Genomic DNA, 26,838 nt, shown 5'->3' with positions numbered 1-26,838 from the left:
TCAAAACTCCTGCTAAGGAACCAGTTGGATTCAGAGCACTTCTTTGCATGCTTATGCTGTAACAACTTATCAATATGATAATTTTCCTTTTTAGATTTCACAGTACTACACGTTTTAGAAAAAAACAACTGTCACCATCTAAATAGTGATGGTACTGTTTGAAACAATCATCAGAAAAGGCACAAAAATAGAAATAAACTATTTTCTTCCTTATGTTTCTTTTCTCCTAACAGTATTGTGGGAATGAGACGGTAATATTTTGTGGGTTGGTTGTTTCCCTACCATCTGCTTTATCTTTTGGGGGTATTTAGTCATTTTTCTTTGTTAGCCCATGGGATATAGGATATGGTTTATTCCGAGTGGATGGGAGTCATATAAGTGGTGAGCTCTTGACCAAAAGTCTGTTTTTGTGGATGTGGCCTTGTGTAATAGACCAGTAACAAGAGCAGTTTACCAAGTGTGTCTTTGGCAGGTCTCTGATTAACTTTGCAGATAGTGATTGAGAACTGAATGCTTCTGAAGCTTGACGTATATTGTTTCTCCCCAGCCAGAACACTGAAGAACCTGAAACTGGAGACTTTCTGACTCTTCCAAAAACAAATGAGCAAAGCTGTGTTGTTTACTTTCTTGCTATGGGTCGGGAGCCTGAGCTTCATGCCAAGTTTCAGTAAGAAACAAAATAGGACTGCAGAGTTGAGGGGAGGAAAAAAAAAAACCTCTTACAAAGAGGGTTTGAACAGGACTGCTGATAAAGCTACAACTTTGAGGAACTTTGACTTTAATGAAGAAGATTCTTAAAAGGGAGATGAGATATGGCCTGCCTTAAACATCGTTCGGTAAACTACAGTTCTTAGCTGAAAAACTTCCCAAGTGCGTAAGTGCAGTGTTTCAGGCTACTTAATAGAGATTCCACATTAGTGTTGGAATAACTGCATGTTACAAATAAATCTGCTTTTTCTGTGTAGTTGAAAAGTAACATACCTCTGTTTTGGTTTCCGTTGAGATGTTTCCAAGTGTGCTTTTAGTAAAGCAACATAAGCATAGTGTCATTGTCATAACAGCATTCCACCCTTGGTGAGAAGTTGCAGCAGCACTGTAGGAAGGTGCCATCGGTCTTTTCCTTACAGGATGTCAGTCATTCTTGCAGCACCACGTCTGCAAAACTTTCTGTGAAGGCTCTGTTGAGTTCCATGAAATTTTGGAAGAAGTGAGCATGCTGAAAGAACGTTAAGGTAGAAGAGAAACAGGCAAATAGAGAGTTGAATTAAGCTGATTTGGATCAGTGATTTGCCTGTAGGTAGGTAGAGTCCAGATGAAGCTGCCAGAAGTTCCTTCAATATTTTGAGTATCCATTTGCTCCTGATGCTTTTACTGTTACTGCAGTGTTTGAATATCACGCTGGTGCTTCTGCAGTTGCTGAAGTTGGCTCAGCCCCTGCCTGCTTGCAGTTCTTCCATGGAGGAGCTGCCTGAGGAGAGCTCATCTGGGCTTGGGATGGACTCAGTGGTACGCTTACTGTTTGCTTTCACGCTGAGATCTGTAATCTTTATTTTAATGTAACCCCCTTGGCTAAGGTCTTTTCTTTTGCTCGTAAATGTTTGATCTGTACGTGCAACTCGCCATACTCTTGTGCCAGAAAAATACAGACTGGCTTTCTGTTTGCACTGGGTGCTACTGATTTGCAGGAGTTGACTGATTTCACTGCCAGCTTTAGCAGGTGCTCTGTGCCTGAATGAGGGCTCTTCACCCCCTTCGCACAGTACAGTAGCAGGTCTCATGCTCGGTACAGAGAAGATTCAGTTTTGGCTGAGAGCTGAGGAGTACAGGGATCTGCTGTACTTCTCCTCTCTTTCCTTTTTCTTGTTCTGTTTCTATTTGTGCTCCTCTTGTGTTCGCAAAGTTTGGAATATTTCCTGAAAGTACTTTGTGTGTGTTTAGCGTTTGTATTGGTAGATTGGATAATAATTGGATAATGTGCATGCACAAAATATAGCCCTAAGTCTCCTTCATACTTCAAAATGTTGGAAGAGATCAGAAAACTGTCAGCCTGGATGCTGTAAAGGGACGGTGGCTGTTCAGCACTGCAGCACAAGAACAGCTTGCAGGTATTCAGCACAGGAGCGACGAAACAGGGTGGCTGCAGAGCCTCGTGCGGGGGGAGAAGAGTGGGGAGCTCTGACGGTGCTCACTGTGCTGCTCGCCGCCCGGGAGAGAAAATTGCCCAGAGAACCACATGTGCAGAGTGCGTGGAGCCCGAGGGAAGCGGTAACTGCTGGCTGTGTTTGCTTTCCTTTTGTTTGTTTCTCTGACGCCTAAGAGATGTTTTTAGAAGGAGGGTAGAGTCACATAACAAACAGCGATGAAAAGTGGTGCTTTGGCAGAGTTGGGCTTCGTGTAGGGCTTGTGATACTGAAGAGATGTTTGAGGTGTGTGATGTGGGCGCAGGAGGGGGAAGTGAAGTGCTGACATCTGCTCTCCCGGTCATCCTGGAGTTTCAGCTTTCTTCTTTAATTTGTAAGAGAGGTGCTGTCAGGTTGATGGGGTTGGGGCCGTATAGAGGGGCAGCCAGCATCTAGTGTGAAGGCTGGTTTTGTTGTTCTGAGAGAGAAATGAGCTCCCCTATCTTCTGTACCCTGTGCCACGTAGAGCTTTAGAAATGCCAGGTGGCAAAGCCAACCGCCTTATGCAGTTGTCTGTAAACATCTACTTATACTTGCATGTCTTTGGTTTCCTTTTTTATTATTTTAAAGCAAAATCGTGGTGATAGTGTGAAACCTGACATTTGCCAGGTGACAGAAACAGGTGCGTCCCAACAAAAGCAGCAGTTGCTTCTTTTCCTCCTTCTCCCAGCAGTGGTGCTAGGAGAGGAATTTGGAGAGCCTTTAAGGTGCCAATAGTGCACAACTTTTTAAAAGTTTCGCCTTTTGTCTCTGGCAGAGTTTCTGTGTTAGAAGTTGGTAACAGCCGTGAGACGTGAACATGATGTGCTGGTAGGTTCTTACTGCTGCCTTTGAAGTTATTCCTGGGAGGCCTGTGCAGTGAAGCCCTCAACGTGTGTCCATGCTTACAAGAAGCAGCATTTGTAAGATTTTATCTCAACATTTATGAGCTAAATGCCCCAGAACTGGGGGCAGGGCTCCTCCTGCCCTGTGTGTTTGCAGTTATCAGAGGACATCTTCTGAGCACAAAATCTGGGGGAAAGCAGGACACCGGTCCTTGAATGACAAGGAGTTTTTATGTGGTTTGTGTCTCATGTCAATACTGACTTGGATTCAAATTGTTGAGTGTGCCTGAAATTAATTTCCTTCAAAACCTAAACACTGTGCTGGAACTTGGTGTCCAGAGTGCGATGCGTGATGATGAGGAGGGGGTTTCTGGATGGAGTGGGGCTGCAGAGCTTCCCCTCACCTTGCTGAACGGCTCAGAGCCCTTGCTGGTGTCCTGAAATGTCCTCATTTTGCTGGCTTCTGTTCTTCCCGAGAACAGACTGTGTGCCTCTTGCTGCCTAACAAAAGAGGGACTCCATTGTCCTCTTCTGAAAAAGATGGGGGGGTCGCTGAGTCCGTGTCAGCCTGACTTTCCAAAGAGTGGAGTGCTCAAAAAAATCTGATGCCTGAAAATAGGACATATTCCGAATTCGCTTCCTGAGATTAATCACCCCATATTCAGATACTGAATTGCTAATTTGGATGCCATGAATCTGCAGGTAATTGTTGTCAAGCATTTAGCTGTGACTCTTTGCCAAGCTGGCCTGCAAAGGATGGCTCCGCTCCTGCAAGTGAGGGCAGCCAGCAGCACAGCGTCTGTGCAAATGGAACTAAAGAAGCCTGAGTAAGGGGTGGAAAGCTGGTGGGGCAGGGGCTGTGGCACACTCCAGAACTTAGTGTGTATGGTAAGTGAAAAACTAATTTAGTTTCCAAGTCCTGCCATAGATTTACAATGGCATTAGGAAAGTCACTTCAGTCTTTGGGGATGGGGTCTCTTCTAAATGCAAACAGCATCAAACGTGTACCTGTTACCGGGGCTGGAGAAGTAATGGCTAGGAAGTGCTGTGAAATTTTTGTGTGCACAGCTACGTTCGGGGAGTGTTTTGCTCTCTAACGAAAAAAGCACATTGGAGCTTCCTACTGCAATCAAAATGGAAGAGCTTATTATGCTTCAGTCCCCGCTGCTAGGTTAAGCCGAAGATTGCTATCTCCCACAGGTTAGTGGTGGAGCACTGGGTAGTACTGTCTGTTTACCAGTAGATGGAGAAGTAATGACCCACATTTCTTTCGTTTTTAACCTCCGAGCTGTTTCATGCAATTTGTTCATGGTGCTGCAAAAAAACTTAATCTCTTGAACGGCAGCAGAGCGCTAGGGACTCGCAGGGGCTGCAGGAAACTTGCGGGGCCTGCCGGTCGCTTCCACAGAGCAGCCTGGTGACACCTGCCTGCTTTGGTCAGTGTCTGCTCATGGGATTTAAGAACGAGGCCAGAGTCTAGAAGTGCGATATATTTGCCCCATGGTACGTGGAGAAAAATTACCCTGAGCACTTTAAATGAACCTAGTTATATAAGTAGTCCTATTGAGCAACTATGCTTACAGTGCCATGGAGCTAACTTTGATTCCTCTACTAGCTGTAATTTTCATGGTGTTTTTCCAAGAAGAAAAAACACTATACTTAAGTTTTGTTCTCAGCACAGGGATAAATGGAATGTCTCTGTCACTTGTCTGAAACCATGTGTTGAAAGGCATGATTTTTCCCTAACAGTTTTGCAGAGTAATAGAACAGAATATGATTTGGATTACAGCAGACACATGCTGGGTCAGTTTAAAGTCTGCCAACTTCTAATTTGCAATTTCTAGAAAATTTAGAGCAGAAACATCTGAGTGCCTGCAGAAATCATCATTCTAAATTTAACTTGCAGATTTTGTCTTGGTAAAGCATGAAACTGTCTGGTAACATTTGTCCACTGAATTCCAGGGACTAACCTTTCTTTTCTCGTGCTGAGTTCTGCATAGGTAGAAGCAGTTATATTGAGAACATTAGGATCTGATTTTTTTATTTTTTACCACCAGAACTCTAGTTCTCGACTGTAAAAACTAAGGAGATTCGTTGTGCTCAGTGTTTGAGCTCAGTTCAGTGTTTGTGTCCCTCTGGTTCTTTTTCTCTTTGCCGTAGTATCTTGTAATAATGACGGTGTAGGGACATGGCACAGACTTACACAGATGGCTAAGCAGGTAAGAAAAACATTAGGACTGTAATACAGCTCTGTCATAACTTCTGACTGATGGCTGCAAGGTTTTGTATCCTATTGCCCAGCTTAGGAGAAATTCCATTGATTTATAAAGTAGCTGTTTTTCTATTTGGGTTTTGATCCTGCCCTGTGCATCTTGATCTGTACGCTCCTGCCCTGACGTGCTGTGGCTTCCCAAGTACGCCTTCTTTGAAAAAATAAAATTAAAAAAAAAAACAAAGCACCTTCACTGTTGCTTTTGGGAACAGCAGGTTCCCTGTTATCAGGGGAAGCTGAAGTGGCTAGACACAAAATAGTTAATGACCCAAAATAAACAAACTTAGATTGTTTTTCTCCAGTCTTTCCCTTGGTAACAATTTCAAGTGTTACTTCTAGCAACTATAGTGTATAGAGGGGGCTTTGGAGAGAAAGTGAGATTTTTGTTGTTGTTGTAAATCGATCTTCCTGTAAAGCTGAGAGCATTTTGAGTGCTGCTATCGATTGCACAGTCTATTTGCTTCCCTCAGAGAGAAACGGGCATGCACCCTGTTTTACATGGGAGTTGCAACAGCTTGCTCTCGCGCACTTCTGTTTCCTAACCTGGACGTCATCTTCCTAACCTCCAAAGAACCCCCAAAAGGCTGGGTCCTTTGGCTTGTGACAAGCAAGTTGCCTCCAAGCCACTGGTGTTGGTCATAGCCTTATATTTTGATGTTCAGAGGTGTTGCTTAATGTTGAGAGAGAGAGCAAGGTAGGTCGGTGATTACAGGGCCTAAGGAAAACAGCGGGGAATGGTGAAGATGGGGGAGCCTTCTGGTAATGAACAAAGAACCAGGAGTGTTCCCACTGCTCTGAGTAAAGCGGTACTGGGGATGACATTGTTACCTATGAAGAGAGATTAAATGAATTCATACCACTATGTGAAACTTAAGGGGAACACCAAAGCAACAAAGCTGTATCCATGTTCTTGTAACAACAACCAGGTGTGGTTGCTGGATTTGTGCTGATAGCTCCTCGTTTCAGATTTTATTTGAAATTCAAAAGACAAGAAAGAGATTGAATGTAACTTCTCAAGTTCAAGATGGATTACTTAGTTGTGTTTTCCAAAGACATTAGAGAATATAGTGCTACAGATGCTTACATATATTTAACTTTTAAAAATTTTGATATCCAGTTAAAAATAAGCAATTGTGGAATTCAGTGCTCATCTCATGAAGTTCCTAAGGGTAAGATTGACAGATACAACTTATTCACACAAAAAGATGTTTAATTTTGCAATCTAGCCATCATGAGTATTGCCATCACTGGTCTCTGCAAAAGTCATCTTTTTTTTTTCTTTTTTTGCATAGCTGTACAGTGTTGTGCTAACTGGAGAGAAGAATAACAGATGAGCTTTGCGACTGGGGTTGGCAGATCTGACGGCGTTCACATGCAGGGTAGATCTGCTGGATTAGGCCAGTATAAAACATTTTTAAGACTCGAATGACCTTCCAAGGAAATATTAATTTGTAAATCTCCAAATACATTTATTTTTTTCTTCCTCTTAGCCATGCTTGGACTTCTTGAGCAGTTCTTTGTAGTAAGAAGTAAAGGGTGTCCTTAAGTTGCTAAGGTCAGGCTGACAGTTCTTCTCTGCCATCTAATGTGGATGTGGCGTTGGTTTTTATCTTCATCATGGGTATTGTTGCTAGCTTTCATGCCTAAATAAACTAATTCAAATCTTTTGATAGGTTTATCATGCCTTTGAAGTAAATAATTCCATTCTGAGGCTGAAAGGAGATGGCAGCCAGGGTACTCTGCAGCGCTCGGTCCTGCTCCTCTGGGCAGCTCAGGCTGTCTGCAGTGGAGCTGCAGCATTGTGAGGGAGTTTCCAAAGAGGAGGCTTTGGTTCCTAAGTGGCCTACGGTGGTAATCACAGTTTTTGTTTTAAATGTGTCTGTGGCATTACATATTGTGCCACTGAGCTTCGGGCTTCCCTGGAAATAATGATCTAAGACAAGAATACTGAGACAATGCATGGTAACAGAGGAACAGGCTGAAAATACCAGGACTGGAGCATTGGTCGTGGTCAAGCCTGAGGGCAAATGTGGACTGGCGGAGGGGAGAGCACAAGAGCTCTTTGCACAACACTAACAGAGACTAGCTAGCAGTCTGCTCTTCCAAATTCTTGTAAGTCTTCTCTCTTTTTTTAAAAATGTCACCGAGGCATCAAGACTGACATACTAGAAAATGCATTTAAGTGGAGAGTCGTGAATGTTTAAACTGGCTAATGTGCACAGTATCCAGCGTGAATTTGCAATATTGAAAATGCCAGCTTCCTCATGTGCTGTCACTGGGGACCTCAAGGAAGAAATTCTAGAGGAGAAGCTGTTGGTTAAATTTTGCTATTAAGAGTTGCTGGGATTCTAATCAGAACAGCATTTATTCTTAAAAACTTCTTAATCCTTTGAAATTAAAACTTTTTGTTAGCATTGGAAAAATACAGATCTCAGTGCTGTCTAAAATACAGTATTTACATTCTTATTTGTAAAACAGAATTACTAAATATGTATTATCTACAGCATAGATTTTTGCTGTAAAAAAGTTGTGTTACTCTTCTCCTTCATCTCGCAAATCGCTGAGTTATGTATTAGCTTGAGACACGGAGCAGGGCTCCCTGCTAGTACAGCAAACGCGTTCTGCTACTGAATGGTTTTACAAGCAGTTTTAACTGAACGCTCTTTATTGAAATAAGAACAGATTTTTTGAAAAGTCACAGATCTGTGCATCTTCTACAATAAGAAACTTGTAATGAGCAGCATTAGTGCTTGAGAGTTTCTGTGGGTTTGGGGCAGGACCTGGCTTGAGGGGCAGCCCGTAACTTTGACAACGCTTCCCGACAAAGCACCACGGCAGTCTTACTGCCACGCTGGGTGTTTGTTCGCAATGCCAGCTGCAGCTGACCCGTACCTCAGCTCTTTGTGTCGTTGCTCTTGTTCAGCAGAACATTTTGGATTAGATGCAGATGGAAAGCTGATGCAGGAGCTGTTGGGGAGCTCTTGCTGTCATACTAAAGGGAGAGGCAGATCGTGTATTGTAAGCAATCTGTATGTGTTGGTGAACTTGTGAACATGCTGCTGTGGCTGTGCTTCTGTTGAAAGGGAATTGGTAATGCAGACAAGACACAGGAAGTAGGACATGGCGCTTCAGAGCGTGCAAGCAGAAATTTTTCCGTGGTTCTTCTATGGTCTAACCTGCTGATGGAGGAACTAGCGGGTAGCTCAAAGGAAAAAGGTCTGCATCTCTTACGTAGGAATGTCTGAAATGCTTTCTTCTGCGTTGGTGAGTGGTCACAAAACACCAACCTTTTGGAGAGCCCAGGAAGTGTCTAACGATACTTCGTGGCAGTAAGCCTGTATGTTAAATGATACCTGCAGAGACTATTTTCTAGGAATTCAAATTGAACAGATATTTCCTCGGGGGGTTATGTTGCTTTGTTGTGAGAGGAGTAACTGTGTGAGATACTAGATACGTTTTATGTATAGCCCATTTGTGAGCTTGCATGTTTTTTTTTAACGCCTTTACGAATATTAACAGATAAGATCGTTAGTCATTTAGAATAAGCTATTTTATCCTATCTGATGTGCCTAGAATAAAAAAATGTCTGCTCTGATTTTAGTTTGAAGCATAAGAGTGTTTTTGATTAAGTACAAATACGGCTTTTCTGAATATAAAATTATACAGGAATAGAATCATTGCTGAGTTCTAGCATGTCACTCGAAAGGCTGTTCTTGGGTGAGGTAAGAAGTTACAGCCTCATGCGATTTTCCCTCCTTCACTTGATGAGAAGTGCAAACCACCAAGGTGATCTAGTTCTTCTGTCTGTCTGTCTGCCTCCATGTTTTATTTCCAGGATGTAAATCACATGCCGTGATTTCCAGCGTGCAGGCTGCAGCACGTGCTGCTCTGTGTGTGTACTGCTTCGGCCTCGCTGTTCTGCGGAGAACTCATTCTCCGGGGTGGAAGAGTGACCTCTTGGTCTTTTTCCCCATCCCGGTTGCGTGTCAAATGCTGCTGGTTGGCAGGCTGCAGCGTAGGTCAACCCGCAGTCTTTGGGGTATGAATCACAACAGGAAAGAAACTGGGGCACTGCAGCTTTTTGAGTTAAGCTGGAGGATGCTAGGGAAGGAGTGTCCCAGTTCTTCTCTTCAATGTTGTGGCTGCTTCCCGCTATGGTTCTGGAGCAAAAAGCCTCAGAAGTAAGGCCGTGGACAGAAATACGGGGATGGAAAGTGGCTAGGGGTTTGAAGGTCTGTAAAGCTCCGGTGCTGGGATCCGAGTGCAGGGCAAGGCTTGGGCAGTAAGAAGCACGGCATGGCACTAAGCTGCGCTGTGTGGTTGAGGAGGTAGAGCTGCGATTCCGTTTTGGGGAACGTGATGTAACGTCGGGCATAGATCCAGAACTTTGCTTAAGCCAAATCTCTCTCTGGGAAAACTGACATTGCAGATGGTTTCATTTCAGCGTAATGTAATTCTTTTTATTAATTTAGTTAATTCTTCAACTGTAACTGAATGTAGTCTGTTTTATGGAATTCTCTGATTTTGAATGTTGATGTCAAATTCTGACTGCTTCACTAACAGGTGAGTACTTCAAAGTACCTTCTGGTTTCCAGCATTCAGTTTAGCCAGAAGAGCAGGAATGCCTGCTGGAAGTCAGAAATCAGTTTAACATTTCAGACATGGAGAGTCTAGTAGTGGTTTCTGTCTAGTCTCAAGATGAATAATTCACTATTAATTATTCATGTACTATCTAATTGTGATTTTTTTTAAAGATGCTGCCAAGAAGTTCTCCTTTTAAGATATTTTGGTTTGTATAGGACTCAGTTTTACAGGCATTCTGTTTTGGATGTTTCTGACTGGTTGAGCAGGAAGTACATTGTCACTTTGTTATTTAAGTGCCAACAGCTGGTTTTTAATTTTTTTGTTTTGTTTTTGAAATTGGTCTGTCTCAGTCTTGTATCTGGGCAATAATAGCAAGACATGAAGGGATCTTCAAAATCACTTCACCAGAGAGCCTTTGTAACACTAGCTGTGAGTGATGTGCTTGGTATTGTGCAGGTGCCAGGGAACAGGAGGCTGTATAAGATCTGGACAGAGAGGAGTTCCACCTTGAGGGCTGTAACTGATGTGCTGATCTGAAGACCACTGAGTGAGCTTGGTAGGATATTTTCATGTCCTCAGTAGTGAAGAGTAGCTTGAATCCTAAAAGAAAATTACTTAGGTTCTGCCCCCAAACTATTTTTTTTCTTTTGTTACATCATAATTTGATATCTGCAGTTATTTCTACTAATGTGCATTCCTTTCTGAGGTTGCCTGGTGTGGTTCTCCAGAACAGTGTTTTCTTTCTTCCAGTGATTGTGCACTTACTTACACCGTGCTTCCCTGTTCCTTTTTAGCCTTCCTGTTAGGGTTGTGATGTTTTCCCCTTAGACCGTCCTTTTTCTTCAACTTCTCCACAAGCTAAAAATGTGAGGTATGCTCTGCACAGCCCTGTTTCCTTTCACCTTAATTAATCTAATGAACTGATTGGTTGGTTTTAATTCTTCAACTTGGATTTCTTTACTGGAGTGATTTATTTTGGCTGGTTTTTTTCCCTCTTTTTTTGCTCTACCTGGAGGAATCCGTGTGTTCACCTGTTCGCAGTTATGCATACTTGTTTGCATCATTGCAATTGAAGGTCCCCAGGTTCCGTCCCCATCTCTGTCCTCGGTACAGCCAAATCCTCTCTAGGAGCTCTTCCAGTAGCTTCCTCCCCCGTCTTGTCTGAACGCTGCTGTCCTTGCACTGTGAGCTCTAGCGCCGGGAAGGTGGCTTGGGTGGTTCCTCTGTTCTGGTGCTATCACTTCACGTCTGTTTACGAAGTGTGTGCCTGCCTGGCTGCTCCTGAGAACTTCGGAGCGCAGGAGCCTTTTCTCAAACTGGCACGAGAACTGAGCAAGCAGCAGTAATGCTAGACTCCGTGTGTGTTGTGTGCAGTGTACGGGTTTGCCATGGGAAGTACCTCTCCAGCTCTTAGCTGTAATGTTGCTTTGTAATTATTTATTTGGCTGGAAAATTCCAGCCTTCTGAAGGCTAAACCAGATGCAGCTTTGCCAGGAATTGTATTACTTGGAAAATAATAAAACTCATCTGGCTGTACAGTCTGCAGGTGAAGCTGGAAGCTGAGCGTGTTGGTGGAAGCAATCTGAGTCTTATTAGCAATGGTTCCTAGTGCTCCGATTGCGTTCCTTCATGGGCTGCTTATATGGCGGTGAGTGGCAAGGGTTTCTCTTCGGTGGTGAAGAAAGAAGAAAGCAATGCTGTGCAGCATGCAGGGCGTCGGGATTTAAAATAGCAAACATCTGCACACGTAGAAGGCTGCTCATACTCTGCAGATTTTTCTGCCCCACACTCCACTCAGTCCCTGTGAATTGTGGTTTTTATCTGTATCTCTTGGTTTGTTGATAATTTTAACAGGAGGGAAAACTATTTTGCTATTTCTCTGTCTGTTATTTTGACACTAATCAACTTTGCAGATCTTGTTTTGTTTGGTGTCTGGGTACATCACAAAAAGAGTTGCTGAAAGAGTTCAATTATAATATCAGCATCTCTGCCAAATGTATTGAGCCGTTCTGAAAAGCGACTTGTCTTTTCTGACCCAGATACACAGTTTCCAACTGTGGGAGATGCTGCCAGAAAGACTCTTGGCAGAATGCCAGCAAAAAAATTTACTGCAGAAAAACACAGCATATTTTCAGCAGCACCATGTGCAGTGTGACGAAAACCTACCTGTCTGCTGAACGCAAAGCAGAAGTTAAAATCAACCTGCAATTTCAAGTTGCAAGCCTCTTATTCCGATTTGAAAAAGTAACAAAAAAGATAGCTTGCACCTTTTCTCGCCTGTTCTGTATAAATCCCAGTTCTGATCCGTTGCCTTGTGTGGTGCGCCCCAGTCTGTGCTGGATGCCCACCCGTTCGTTATGAGCACCCTGCGCTGCCCTTGCTGCGCTGCTGACACACATGTGGAGCGATCTCGGGGTGGCGTGGGCTGTAAGCTGTAGTTTCCAGGAGTAGCCATCGGTAAGAGGGTAGGCTGGGGGGTGGTTTTGCTTCAGCTGACTGCTACCTCACTCCGGGCCTTCTAAATTTCCGGGCTCGGGATTTACCAGTCAGCCCTTACAGAGGACAGGTACCTGCTTCTGCTTTTCGCTTGCCTGCACTCGAAGGTAGGCGAGCACGTTCGGTACTCCTGGATGTTTAAACGCCTCCTCCCGGGAGCACAAGTGCCAGATGCAGGAATGTGCCCTATGCAAAGGCCTCCTCTGAAATTCTTTTCCTTGTTTGTCTTGTGCCAACGCATAAACTTCCTCTGTGCGGGATGGGATGTTTAATGGAAACACTGAGAGACTGTCATGGTGTTTTAGTAACGTTTCTAACGTGTCAGATCCCCAGTGGCTTAAAACCACCTTGCAGACTCTGCTCGGCTCCTCCAGATCAGGAGACAGAGTGTTTACTCTGTTTTGTGCTTTAGGTCAACGTGGTCTACAGGTAAAGTGACTTTCTCGAGATCACCAAGGTCTCAGTAGTGCTAGGAGCTTTGTATAGAAGTTTTTTGCAAGTGTAGGTGGCAGCCCTCGCATCGGACAACCGTGCATTACTCTATTGTGCCGTTAGTCTGGGCCTCAGCTGCTGCTCCCTGAGGATGCGGGGACACGTATCCTGCTGTAACTTGCAAGTAAAATGGGGCTGTTGGATTTATGGGATTGCTGCTCACTCCACGTAATGCTTTCTGATGTGTTCAGTGCTGAGCCGTGTTCTGCTGCCTTGGTCCATATGGTTGGAGCAGATTTGATTTTTAGTTTTCCTTATTTTAATTCTGCGTGTTGTCAAACGTACTTTGTTCTGTAAGTTGCGTCTGCGTTTTTGTAGTAAACTTCCTGTTTAGACCTTTATTTAAAAAAATCCCTGAAGTCTGGACCAAATTAGGTTTTCATTCCTTTGTGTGTTTCTGTGAAATATTCTTAGGATGTCAGTGACTTGCAAGTCATTAATGTGACTTTCATGTATGTCAGCTTCATCTCAGCTTTCGGGAATTTTTTTAGTTGAGTTGTTATAATGATGGGCAGCAGTGGAGATGTAAGTCCCTTTTTATTTCAGCTGTGTGTGCCCAGACCTCAGCCATTCACTGCTGAGAAAAAGGGTAGGTAGAATGGAGGTCATAAAGGTCTTCATCCAACTATGTTGCTTGTCACTGAAACTTGAACCTCTCTTAAAGACAAGACGGCCACGGCCCATTTAAGGCGGAGTATTGGGAGATGGTGGTAGTTTTGCTTCGTCTTTCTAGTAGAAGATTAATCCCCATCACAGCTGTGAAACATTCCTTTTCAGCCTGTTTCAGATTTTCAAAGAAAACCAAAAAGCTCTTGATGTATGCGGAATTGCGCTCTGAGGTATGGCAGTTTTCAGAGCTTGTGAGAGAGCCTGTAGACTTGCCCTCTAGACAACAGGCTGCTCAGCAACGTACTGAAGCACCAGAATTTGCTCAGCCAGCTATCCTTGTCCATCTGCTTTCAATACACTGCACAAGCTGATAAGCAACAGCTTGCAGTAGTCTTAGGAGGGAGTCCAGGCTGGGGTGTTGCTTGGAGTCTAGAGACGTCGTGCTGGGCATATGCTAAAGTCAGCAACACATTCCAGTGCCCTTCTCTCTGCCTGGCATTGCCAAGTTACAGTTACTAGAGAAGACAGCAAACTGAAAATGTGAAATGTAGGAGTCGCAGGGAAGAACGGGTATGTGAAGGTGGTTCTCTCTTCAAACTAAATCCCACCTAATTTGAAATAGATGATCTGGAAACACGTCTGGTAAAAGTCTCTCTAGCTTGCCATCTGCTGACTCAAAAAAATATTATTCATTATTACTACTACTATTATAGAAAAGCTAAGCAAGAAGACCTCACAGAGTCTGGTCAGTTCTAGAGATGGTGCAAAGCTAGTGCGTTTGGAAGTGCCCATGACTAGCTCATAGCCCGAATAGTGCCAAAGCAGTAATCCTGCCTTGTTTGTGCTCCCAGCTGACCTTGCTTGGCTTTCAGGGTCTCTTAAGGTAGGAATCCGGTCCCATTAAAGAACATCTTTCTTGATTGCTTCTAGGAAGCGATTTGGTTGAGTGTTAACATAACTTGGTAGGATGTATAGCCTTTGTGAGAAGAAATTAGATCCTTCAGGGTTTTTATTAGCTTGCTTTTCCCAAGCATTTTTAGTATGAGTGCATGTAACTCTCTTGGGGTTTCTTCCCTGGCAGTCTTTAGCTGCTGAAGCAGACAGGCCTCGGCATAGTGTTCTTGTCTGGCTTTTTTTTTTTTTTAACTCAAATTTGTATCCTAAACCCTGTGGTATAATATACAAATAAATAATTATTAGGCACTTACTATCAAAGCTATTGGTCCTGTAAACCCACTGCATTTCTTCTTGATGGAGAAAATAGTAAAAAAGCATTTGTGGTTGCCTTTGCCTTTCCCTTGGAATGCTTAAGTCTCTATCAGATACAGTATTTTAATTATTTCCTGTTACACCCCTGAGGTTTAAACATCTACTCAACTTCCGAGTCATCTCACCTATCCCTGTGTTGTTGCCAAACTTGCCTTTGATCTCTAACTAGAGAAGCAGGACTGACATATAGGAGAAAAGTAGAATATTTGAGTATGTGTGTGTCAGTCTGCAGAAATTTACTGACAGGGCTTCCAGTTACTTCAAGATGTTGCTGAAAAGCTGATGCAACAATATGTGCAATGAAAGGAAAACAGGAGTTTTCTGCAAGGACTTGCATGTTGTGCTGTGCAGTGAGCTTAGCCTTTCCTCTCTTTCACACCAACTGCTCGGTCATTCTACTTTAGTACAAGAGGGCTGCTCTTACAGGATCTTTTAGCTGTTGTGTGCTGCAAAAAGATGTACAAGGGCAGAAAAAGCAGTGTGAATGATTTCAGCTGAACGTTGTCACAATTGGTATGCCTTCAGTTTGTTGTAATGCACTTAGTCTTTTTTAATAACAGCGTACAGTTATTGCTACCTGGAGTCTTAGTTCATGTCGTACAGCATCTGACGCACTCAGGATCAAAGGCTGCACTGGGAATTTCAGCTGATAATTACTTTTTGATAATTAAATATAGTATAAAAATAGAAGTCTTTTCAAGTCGCTTTCATACAGAACATATTTGAGACTTTGGATTTCCAGTCTTCCTCATATCAGAAACTGGGATTGCCAGGTAGCTGAGACACCGTGCTGAGAGGAGCTCTAAGTGGCATGGGACAGTGGTCACATACGTGTGGGCACCTCAGAGAAAGTTGCTTTCTGTAACGTCTGCTATTGTTCTGAGATAAACAGTTCAGCGAGTCCTTCCCCACCATGAATCCAGCTCGCTTTATTCAGCGGTTTGATATCATGTTCTGCATTGAGCACTTACTGGAATTACCATGTTGTTTCTTCTGGTTTCAAGTTGTTTTTTTTGTGTGTGTTTGTGTTTTGTGTGTTGGGTTTTTTTCCAGGTGAATTACAGAAAGTGACTCTCGGAGCATCTTGGCTTTATGAACTCTTGAGCCGTCAAGGGACTAAGAGGCTTATGAAGAGGTTCTGTCAGGCAAAACAGCACTTAGCAAAGACACCAAGGAGGAGGGAAAAGGAGAAAGGAAGAGAAAAGCTGAAACACTAACAAACCATGGTAGGTATCTGTCATCTTTATAGGGCTGCATTAGTAATATTCTCTGCTGACAGTCTTGCATGGGGCCTGGTAAAACAAGAGTGAAGGGATATTCTGACCTTGCACTAAATTAGAGATGGTACTGCATGCTTTGAGCAAAGCAAATGAGGTTTGATATTTTGTCAGCCTTTTTAAACCAGAGAGTTGTCTTGTGAGCCTGCATTACATGAATTATTAAATATGAATGAAGGGGATGCTCATAAGGTTTTCTAATAAAACCAGCGTTGGCAAGCTGTAGCAGACAGCACGAATGACCTTGAACTTGCAGACTGCGTAACTGAATGCTGCTCTTCCTCTTCCACCCTCCCTCACAAAAGCGAGTGTTGATTATTCATATTTGTGTGTGTGTGCATGAAAAGCTGATTGCAAGTAGTTTTGTGCACGCTTTGTTAATAGTGTAGATGAGACGTGTGTAAACAGTACACACCAAGTGTATCTGACTGAGTGAGGGGTCGTTCCTGTCTACCCAGTATTAATTGCAAATTGGGATTGTCTGAGATGGTGGATTGTGATCAAGGATTGTGATGATAAGGTTCTAAAGTCATGTTCACAAAAGGGCAGCGGTACTGCTGAAAAACAAAATGAGAGTAAATGCAATAAACTTTAAATACAGCTCTCTAACATTTATGTAGCTGACTGTGGATGATAGCTAGGACATGTGTTTATATTTAAAAGCAAAACAAAAACAGCAATGTAGAAGACCCGAGACAGGATTTTACCTGTTACAGAGCACAGAGAGGAAGAACATGTGACACAGCAGAGTTGTCGATCCATTGTGTTTTAAAAAGTCTTGTTTTGCTATTATTTTTGGCTTAAATTGTAATGAAGAATTGATCTTGCCAGTCGCTGTCTATTAGAAAAGAACACAAATGTCTTCTAATCTGAGTTACTCATTTGTTGCTCTCTGACTGTTTTTCTGATGGATATTTCATGAGATAAGAGATGTGGGGGGAGGGGAGGGTGAATTAGGAACTCCAGCTTGTCAGTTTTCACTGCTGAAGTGAAATGCAGCTTCTTTGTGTACCCAGGCTGCAGATAGGCCTCAGGAGGGGCCTCCTGGCAACATTTTGCAACCTGTGAAAGTACTGGGGATGACACCAGACCCTTGCCAGATGAGGTTTTACTATCTGAATTGTCTGTTTGGGTAGGAGCACAGAAGTTAGGGAGCAAATTGTGACATAGGCCTTTGAGGGACCCATGGATGTGATGAGCTGGGAAGCCTTGACCAGTTCCTTAACAAGGATTCAACCCAGAGGCCTTTCAGATCCTTCACAGGCCCCAAGAGTGTGTGCTGTTACAGGGTATGTGCTGTTAAACTCATGAAGTGGAGGTAAAACTGAAAGCTTTTTGAGGTATTTAATGTGTACGAGGAAGAGGGCTTTTAGCTCACGATTGCAAATTCTGGGAGCCTTTCAGCATTGACTGGCATGTGCCTGTAGAGAATATTTAAAGATGGTCTTGCTGGAGGTCTGTGCTGGGAGAGCAGCTGGTCCAAGTCACTGTTTACATCAGATAAGTTTCACTTGGATAAGTGTGTGGCAAACCATAATGTCCTGGCACAAGTCACCCCATCAGTTCTGTTTACCTCTCTCAGCGCTGTCACTCAGGTACTGCAGTCTCACTGTAAACTCTTTAATTAGCAGTCTAATCCCCTTCTGTTCTTTCAAATTTTTAATAAATTATTTTTACATCATTTCTTACCAGTTTCTCTCTGTCCTGATCTTCATTCATGCCTTTGTAAATCCCAGTGCAGTTTGCTAAGCCTCTCTCAGTACTAGGTAGTGCCTGTGACTTCATGTGCAGCAGCAACAAAACCATATGGGAATGGCTATTTCATTGCCTTGTTCCAAAGGGGTTGCCATTGTCTCTGGCATAAACTGAGGAGAGAGAGCTGCATTCAGCCTATTCGGAACATGCGAAGTTGTATTTGGAGAGCATCGATGCCTTCTGTAAACAGGAGTCTTCTCCATGTTCTCCTTGTCTGCCCTCCTCTACACAAGCATTGCCCCATCTGCTTTCACCCTGGGCTACTTAAGTTCTGAATTTCCCTACTTTGAAATGTGATTACCTTTTGGAATCAAGGCCCTGGCTTTTCTCTTTGCTTTGAGCTATCAAGCCACTGAAGCTTGAGACAAGTCAGCAAAGATCACTGAAGTTCAGGATCTTCTGAGCTCCTGCAAGTATTCCTGGGCAGGGTGTTTCTCCCAGTTTGTTACTCAGCCTGTATCTCCAGGATAATGAAGATCTTGCTTTGAGCAAGATCAGGGCCTATGTCTTTTCTCACTGGCTTTGAAAACCTAATCTAAATTAACAAGCTAGTAATCCCTAGGATGAGGGAAGTCAGAGACACTTGAAAGCGAAGGGAGTGCCCAGGACCCTAGACTGGCTGTTGCAAAGCTGGGAATGAAACTCAGGTTTTTCTGGTCCCCTGCTTCAGCACCCTAGCCTTATGCACAGCTAGCCTATGCCCTCTTCTTCAAAGAGAAGGGGGATAGGCAGGAGAGGAATGTACTTCTGAAGCACAATTCATTTCATCCTAGAGTGGGGTAAACATGAACTGTGCTCCAGATGTGCCTGGTGGAGTAGCCAACAAAGTGATTCTAGAAGAGTTGCTTTTAGGCATCTAATCTAGGTGCCATGAAACCTACCGAAGGCCTTATATGTTTCCCCAGTTTAATGCTGATTTCACATTAGTGTTTGGTCTCTCTCTCTCTCTCTGATAAGAGATCACTCTTGCAAGATTATAATCCATGGTCATCAAAAAATACTTGCCTGCATCTGTCAGAGAGGATTCCCGTTCAGGCGATGTCCTTCTGTTGATAACCCAGTAACTTTGTTCTTTCCCCCCCCCTTTCCCACTTTGTAACAGAGATCTATCCGATCTTTTGCTAACGATGACCGCCATGTTATGGTGAAACATTCAACCATTTATCCATCTCCAGAAGAACTTGAAGCTGTCCAGAACATGGTATCAACAGTAGAATGTGCCCTTAAACATGTCTCTGACTGGTTGGATGAAAAGAACAAGTCTGCAAAATGTGAGGGTGACGTGGAAGCAAAGGAGGAAGCTGCAGAAAGCAATGCCAAGTGAGTGAGTTGAACCTCATAATGTGTTACTGTACGGCTTTGAATGGGTTCCTTTCCTTCTAAATAAGCGTTGTAGTGTTCCTTGATTCTGTTGCATACGAGTATTCATAGAAGGAAGTGGATATATTTGCACTTTTTGAGGTGGGAGCACACAGGATGAGTGCAGGGAATAGTAATAAGTCCAATGTAGGCAGCAATTGCTTTCTATTTCATTATTTATTTTAATGTGATACGGTCCAGTTGCATTTTAGCAGACAAACTTCTCAGCAATTATAAGTGAATATATGTCCCTGTAACACACGAATGCAAATCCACAGCCATGTAGCTTAGGGACTCCTTCAGTTTAAGAAATAAAAGATTTTTTTTGGTAAGCTCTCATTGTTTATCCAGCAAACTAACTTTTCTAAGGATCCATTATCTTCTGTTATGTAGTGCTCTCCTGAGTGAAACATCTGTTTGCTCTATTTCTGAGTCAACTCCCCGAGCCGGTGCCTAGTTTTGTTGTTGTAGCATAACTCTGGTAGTTGAGGAAGAAGCTGGAACAAATGGCTCCTTATTTTAGGTTTCTTGATGTATGACTTCTTAACTTGGGTGCTTCCAGTTCTTCAACGCTTCCTGGCTAATCTGTCATGTGCTCTGCAGCTCCTGTCAGTGTTCTCTCAGGTTTGTGGATGAGGAAGTGAAGCACTAGGCAGATACCTGCACAAGCTGGAGAATTGGCCCACGTGAACCCAATGAGGTTCAGCAAGTCCAAGTGCAGAGTGCTGCACTTGGGCCGGGGCAGTCCCAGACATAGGACTAGATCATCTAGGTGATCTTTAAGGTCCCTTCCAACCCAAGGTGTTCTTCGGCTCTCTGATTCTGTGAGACTAACAGCAAAGTTGTCATGACCTGAAAAATTTGATGTCCAGTTCTCTTCCTGTTAGACAATTCTTCTCCACTGAACTTACTCTGGTTACCCCTGTAACGTAACCTGCAGCAAAGGTGTAGTCAAGGACTCTTCCAATTTCCTTTCCTATGGTGTGTGCAGTATTAAGAATGTCTGCTGCTGCATGGGCTTTGCCCACTTACATTGTGTTCTTAAACTGATAAATAAAGTGTATTCTTTATTCATTTGTATTAGTTATCTGACACCTTTTATGGTACTGAAAATTTTATCAAGGCCTTTTTAAAATATGTATTATTTACCAGGGCACCAAAAATTAAGTTGTTCACATTTGGGGGCAGGAGGAGGTATAGCCTACGCTAGCAGTAGGAAATAGAAATGCAGATGCTCTATGCTGGGTGCTTCTGGAGTAGGATACAATTCAGTGCAGATAATGGAGGAAGAGCCAACTGAATCAGTTGTATCTGTATCAGTTCGCAAATTGAAAATACAGTTTACTGGCTTAAAGTGAAAGACGCTGATCACTGCTGTATTTATCAGTTATTTCTAAATTCATAATGACGTATGTCTGAAAATTCATAAGTGAAATATTGCTTCCTGTTTTATAACATTGGGGTTCCTACTTCTTGCCAGGCCTCAGATTTTCAGAGTAGCATTCAGGAAATGCAATATAAAGCTCTGGTACACCTCACTACGTGAACGTACTTCAGTTTGGAAACAAGAAACGCGCTACTGCATTAACTGGGGAAAATTCTAGAGGGGTGGCAGAAGCAGAAAGTGTCCATGACTTGGTATTTTGCTGTTCTGAACAGCATTGTGGATTCTACAGAAAATTCTTCAAGTATTGTAGCATTTTTCCACAGGTTTCTTTCTTAATGTTCAGGCTTGTCTTTGATTATCTCTAGTACAAAGTTATGGGCTTGGGAACCATTGAAAGAAAGTGCTTGCTCTGCATGAAGCTTAAATGGAGCACCACCTACTCAGGATACACTGATCTACATAAGAAACGGTCAGCAGCATGAAGACCATCATACGATAGCCTTCAAAAAGTAAATGTACAAACGGTCCCTCATTTTGATTCTGTGGCTTTCTGTTTCCCCTAATAAATATTTAACAGACACACTCATGAACACTGGCATTTTTGTGTTAGGCCGAGCTGTGTTATATCACTTTTTTGGTGTGAAATCTATTCAAATAGAAATAGCAAAACACTTAAATTCATGAATATTTTTACATAAATTAACGTATAAATTGGTTTAAGACAGGGATTGTATTGCCACTGGAGAATAATTGCAGTAGACCAATAGGCTGTTTCTCCACAGATGGACAGTTAGGTTCTGTCATCTTCTTGAGAAAGGTTTGGTGTCCTGCTGAAGAACAGTCTCTCTTGCCATGCAGTGTACTGGATGTTTTGTGGGTGATTTCCTAGCATTACTGGCAGCATTTCTACATGTCTTCTGGTGAGGATAACATAGGCACAGAATGGATTCTTCAAAAAAAAAAAAGTTCAAAAAAAATTGAGGACCTGCATTAAGTGCTTTTGAGACAACTGGTTAGCCTTGCCTTCACACCTGTGTGTGCAGGATGTTTTGTGCTTGGGCTCTGTTACAAATCTGGAGTAACTATCCATGTAGTATAAGATTAATAAAATAGTTTGTGTATTTATGCATTTGCTTTGGGACAGATTGTTTTACTAATCTCTTTACAAGCTAAGAGGGGCTAAAATAGTACGTTTCCCCACAATGTAAAACATCTTTATGGCAGTTAGAAACTATATCTGAAGGAATTCTACATTTTCACACTTATTTGCATCCAGGTACTGGTAAAGAAGCAGAGTTCCACGCTGGAAGTTGAGAGGCTGTTTGGTTTTGTAACAGTATTTGCTTGTTTGCTTCTGGCTGTTCCAAGAAGAGTGGGATTACCACTTGGTTTTCCAAGTCCTTTTTTTTTTTTTCCCCCCCCTCTGTTGTGTAAGCATCCATTGCTGCATTTCTATTTAAAATGCATAGGCAAAGTTAGAAAAATGTTTAGATGAAGATACTTCTGAATGAAGCTTAGGATTTCTTAGGATCGACTTGATGATCATTGATCACAATGGGATTGTTTTGTTTGGTTTTGGTTTTGTTTTTATCCAGTCGATCCTTTTGGATGGTAAGAATGACAGGAACAGGGGTACTGTCTTTCTGGCAGCAGTGGTTTACCACTTGCACTGATTACATACTTTCTGTGGTTTTTATAACAGGAATGTGCCACTAGTTGGTGCCACAGTGTTTAAGATGCATCATATGGCAATACCTGGTTTTGAACTGTCAAAGGTGCTTTTCTTGCATTTTTTCCTTGCTGTTTTTATGCAAGTTTTATGGTTGTTTTTTTTAGCCTACTGAATTGTTTTTTGTTGCATTTTTCTTCTTGATACTCAGAACTAAAATGTTCTTATGTTGCTTTGAAAGTTGTTTGCTGTGATCTGTAAATGTTCCCCTGAACGTTAGTGGGGAGTAGAACCGAGTGTTCAGACGTCTATTCCTGTAGGTTTTGGTGGTGAGACTTGTTGAAGGAATTGGGCCTGGAAGTCTTTCTAGAATTAGAAGCTTTCTTGAAACATCAGTTTGTACTATGTGCTAAAACTTCAGAAGTTGGTTTTACAGTTTTTAAGATAAAAGTTTGAGTTTATGGATCAACTAAAAGAAGCGTTGAAATGGTATGTGGCCATGTTCGAAGTTGAAGCATTGCTAAAAGACAACTCAGATCACTTTTGCTAACAGGAAGACTTTGTTGGTTTAATTATTGTACTCTTCTGGTAGATCTGCAGATAGTTAATTTTGGTGGTTTTTTGTGTGCTTTGTGTCTTAAGCTAGGCAACTTCTGCATTCATGTGAATTGCAAATCAGTGTTTCAGTTTTGTTCTTTTTTTCCATAGGAGCTACTTGTATAAAAGCATTGTATGCTTTTCATTTTCTGATCAGCGGTATGCCACTTTAGCACTGTAATCAGTCCAATCCATTCATCTCTTCACTGTGATAGCATAATGCAAGTATTTTGAATGTGTGAAAATACCATTTTAATTACTCAGAATTATTTCGTTTCCAGGGATCAAAGTGGTCGGACCTTGTGTGGTGTTATGAGAATTGGCTTGGTTGCAAAGGGCTTGCTGATAAAAGATGATATGGATTTGGAGCTGGTTCTCATGTGCAAAGAAAAACCCACAAAGACCTTGTTATGTATAGTCAAAGACAATCTCCCAGTTCAAATTCAGGTGAGTTAACTTAGGGTGGTCCTGTAATAATGACTGACAGCACTGCAACGTGTATTTGGGTAAAGGCTGGAATTTCTTCCAGCAAAAGAGGCAAATGATATAGATTAAAGAATATCCTTTTAATCTAGGACATCTAAGGTGTGTAACGTCTTTAATGTGGTGTTATGAATTAGCTATTCACAAAACTTAACATCTTACTCCTGATGCTGCCTAATCCCAATTTGTGATGTCCATTTTCCTGTGCTGGCAGCTAACCTTTCTATTTGGTAACTAACCAAGCTGATTTTTGTTCTCTGCTCCAATCCACTAATGTGAGCTAAATCGCAGTCCCAGAAATCTTCCCTGCTCAAGCATGTGAGTTGGTCTACGTTGTTGTCCCCTGTCCCCCTGCCTGAACTTTAAGTTCTACATTGCAGCAGCTTTGCTTTGCTTTGCTTAGGCTTTTCCAAAGTAAGTGCCTCTCTACTTCTGAAGTGAGAACAAGACAATTTAGGTGATCACTCATTTTAGCTTATGTTAATCATGAGCTCATAATTCTTTTTTATCTACAGCTATTTCATTCTAAAGTTGGCATCCAATAGGCATCACTTACAGCTAATGTTGGTCTCTGCAAAGCAGCCAGGTTTAATACCTTTTTGACAGAGTTCTGAGCTTGAGTAGTAAGTCCAGCTTCCAGATTGAGACGTGCCCTGTTCATGAGAAACCGTGCCCCAAAATACTCCACTGCAGGTGCCTCTCTGCAAAACAGGTCCAAAGGGGATTGGTTTCTCTCCTGATCTGCTTTTCTGCCTCGTGTTTATGTCCACACAGACAACGTGATCTGCCATTCTTGACAGTTGTTTGTTTTCACTGTTCATTTGTTCACACAAAGGGCTTGTTTTAATGAGATAATACCGTGCCTGCAGATGTAGCCCTATCCATAGCTGAAAATGATAGGAATATATTGAATAGTAGAGAGTAAACTTTACTGTTTATATTGAGGTGTGAGTTGAGAAGGGTTGAAAATGGTAAGAAAAGTTGACATATGTGCTTTTTTTAAAAAAAAAAAAAAGGGCAAGAACAGTAGAACAGCCATATCTAAAAGACATACAGACTGCAATAAACTCTGGGGACAGCAGGTAAGGTCTTATGGGGAAGCAAGCTGACGGAAAGGATTACAGAACAGTTGGGGTAAGAGGAATCTAGTGAAACAAGCTACAACTATTATGGCAATAAGGAGAGGTTCTGCAAACACATTAGAGAGATGAGGAAGGTGTAGGTTCATTAGTGGGCAAAACCAGCACATGATGTACAGAGACATTAACAACTTCTGCTTTATTTTTCTTTGAAAGCTAACTGTGAGCATGCTTAAAGAATTTCATCCCAAAAATAAAGGAGTTGGAGTGCAGGTCACGACAAGAAAAATAGTAGTTAGAACACAAGTTAAATACGTTCTAATATCGTAATCTTGCTTAAACATACAAATACAGGGACCTGACTTTAGGATTCATCTTTGGTTATCTCTGTACTTTTGAAGGTTGAGAGAAGACCCAAAGGGCACTGAAATACCTTTCAGACACAGATCAGTTAAGAGAATTCTGATGCAAGCTAGTGGAACACATTACTAGGCAACTTACATTACTATCTACAAAAGAAATCTAGGCAAGAAATAAAATGTTTGAGAGCAAATCAATTTTAAAAACGCACTTACTGACTTCTTGTCAAGAGAGGAAGGTTAGGTTTTCCAGGCATTCTCAGGAATCTCTTCTGGGGCTGGTATTAATGAGGTGGGTGACAGTGGAGTCTTGCATTCAGTTTCAAGTGCTGTGTGGAAAGGGAGCGAGAAAGATGGATGGTCAAGTTGGAGAAAATCTAAAGAGAATACTGAGAATGAGCACCTATAAAAACACTGAAGAATGATTAAAACAATCGTGTTTGGAATGCAGGTGTAAGTTTCAAAAATACATTAATGGCTAATTATAAAGGGACAGGGAGTCAGTACCATGCCTGACTACTAAAGGTAATTTAAAGCGTAATTAAAAAAGTAATTGGAAGTATAGCAAGGGGCAGTTATGTTGCAAAATAGGCCGTCTATATATGCGGGCAGATAAGAATCAGAATACACTGTTTGGCAAAGTGGTGAAATCCTTTTTGCTGGGGCATCGAAGACTGGCTTAGACGTGGTAAGAAATGGGCTAGGTGAGCCACCGCGGCTCTTGCACTGCAGTCTGCTGTCCGTTCGCACTGGCAGGCACGGCTGTGTTGGTCATTCTGCATAAGAGAGCTTTTACGTTTAGAGGCAGCATTACCAGAGGTCTCTACTTCTAAGAACAGAAGTTGCTGGTGGTATTTCACATACTAGCAGCTACAAAAGTCAGCTTCTATCTTTTCTATCTTTTAATTAAAAAAAAAAAAAGAAGTGATAGTAGTGCCTTTTGTAGTGGGACTACCTAGCATTGTCATTAAATTTGTTGTAGAATTTTCTTAGCTTTTTTAAAAATCACGTTCCTGGGGTTTTTCAGTTTGTTTTTAATGAAGGAGGCAGGGCCATATTTGCTATTGCAATGTTTGTAGGCTTCTCATTAGTTCAAGAGGTGTATGCACATAAAGAGATTCTGCGGTTTTTCAGTTGATTAGGAGATTCTTGAAATCTTTCTTGGTGACTTTCAGAAACTTACAGAAGAGAAGTATCTCGTGGAGGAGCATGTAAATGAGGCAGCTATTATTATTCGTAACACAAAGGAGCCCAAGCTAACCTTGAAGGTGATACTTACATCCCCTCTCATTCGAGATGAAGCAGAGAAGAAGGAAGGAGGTACATGGAGCGTTTTAACGTGTTTCTAAGACTGTTCTATCAAAATGCCCTGACTGTGCAGCACAGGGTTAATGAGGAAGTAGGTTTTTAATTGTGTATTCTATACTAACTAGACTGGCTTTTGCCACAATAGGTTACATTATTTGTGCCTTAAAAAGATAGCAGTCACTTAATTGTCCTGTAAGTATCCAATGGTTTTCATTTGCAAGCAGCATTGCTACAGTGTTACCTTTGACACACAACCAGATCTTAGTTCTTTCTTTCAGACTTAGTGGTTAATTCTGAAGCACCCCAGCGCTGCACAGTCTCGTTTTTAAATTCAGTCAGTCAAGTGGGATTGGTTCTAGTATCTTGACAAACTCGTAAAATTGTTTCTCTTTTTGCATAAAATAACTCTCCTGCAAAGCTCACAAGTATATCCTCCTGGCCCTCAATTCTTATCAATTGCTGATACATGTGTATGGTTCTAGCTTTAAGAGCTTCCTTGTCTATGAAGTTAGGGTGCTATAATGCAGTACTTTTGCTTCTGAGTTGAGTATTGTACCTCATGCCCCTAGTGCCAATAGATTTAGAAAACTGTAACTTAGTTTCTTTCTATTCCTTCCCCCTAACTGCCTGACTTCCAATCTAGTCCTCAGCCCCGTGGTAAGGACGGGTAGTATCAATGAGGCTGGAAACAAACCAAGACAAATAGAGAAGAGCAAATGTAGCCGTATTTTGTTTTATTTTTAAAATCTTGTCAGTAATTTCTGCTTCCGCTTCCCAAACCTATCCCTAGAAACTTTGCCACTGGACGATGTCAGACCTTTGACCAACTGGCCACTCTC

The 26,838-nt window shown here is 42.2% G+C and overlaps 2 protein-coding genes across 45 annotated transcripts in view; one reads left to right on the top strand and one right to left on the bottom strand.

Annotated features, from left to right (window-relative positions):
* The window catches only part of CRB2 (crumbs cell polarity complex component 2), a 147,053-nt gene that overhangs the window by 76,217 nt on the left and 43,998 nt on the right, over positions 1-26,838 (bottom strand). For all 9 annotated transcript variants that reach the window (XR_014574384.1, XM_083806937.1, XM_083806944.1 and 6 more), the window contains 2 exons: positions 24,908-25,020; positions 23,849-23,954 (listed from right to left, as the gene is read on the bottom strand). Coding sequence is in view for 8 of the 9 variants with exons in the window: in XM_083806937.1 (XP_083663063.1) it covers positions 23,849-23,954; positions 24,908-24,948 (147 nt within the window). In the remaining variant the exon portion in view is untranslated. The remainder of the gene's footprint in view (positions 1-23,848; positions 23,955-24,907; positions 25,021-26,838) is intronic.
* Positions 1-26,838, top strand: part of STRBP (spermatid perinuclear RNA binding protein) — a 66,648-nt gene that overhangs the window by 8,912 nt on the left and 30,898 nt on the right. For 33 of the 36 annotated variants that reach the window (XR_014574386.1, XR_014574387.1, XR_014574388.1 and 30 more), the window contains exons 2-5: positions 15,780-15,952; positions 18,861-19,078; positions 23,052-23,217; positions 25,867-26,011. Coding sequence is in view for 20 of the 36 variants with exons in the window: in XM_083806969.1 (XP_083663095.1) it covers positions 15,950-15,952; positions 18,861-19,078; positions 23,052-23,217; positions 25,867-26,011 (532 nt within the window). In the remaining 16 variants the exon portion in view is untranslated. The remainder of the gene's footprint in view (positions 1-15,779; positions 15,953-18,860; positions 19,079-23,051; positions 23,218-25,866; positions 26,012-26,838) is intronic. The other 3 variants (XM_083806984.1, XM_083806983.1, XM_083806986.1) reach the window with 2 other exon arrangements.

The sequence above is a fragment of the Anser anser genome (genome assembly GCF_964211835.1).
Source record: "Anser anser genome assembly, chromosome: 21".
Lineage (NCBI taxonomy): Eukaryota > Metazoa > Chordata > Aves > Anseriformes > Anatidae > Anser > Anser anser.
This window is presented reverse-complemented; position numbering and strand designations above follow the sequence as displayed.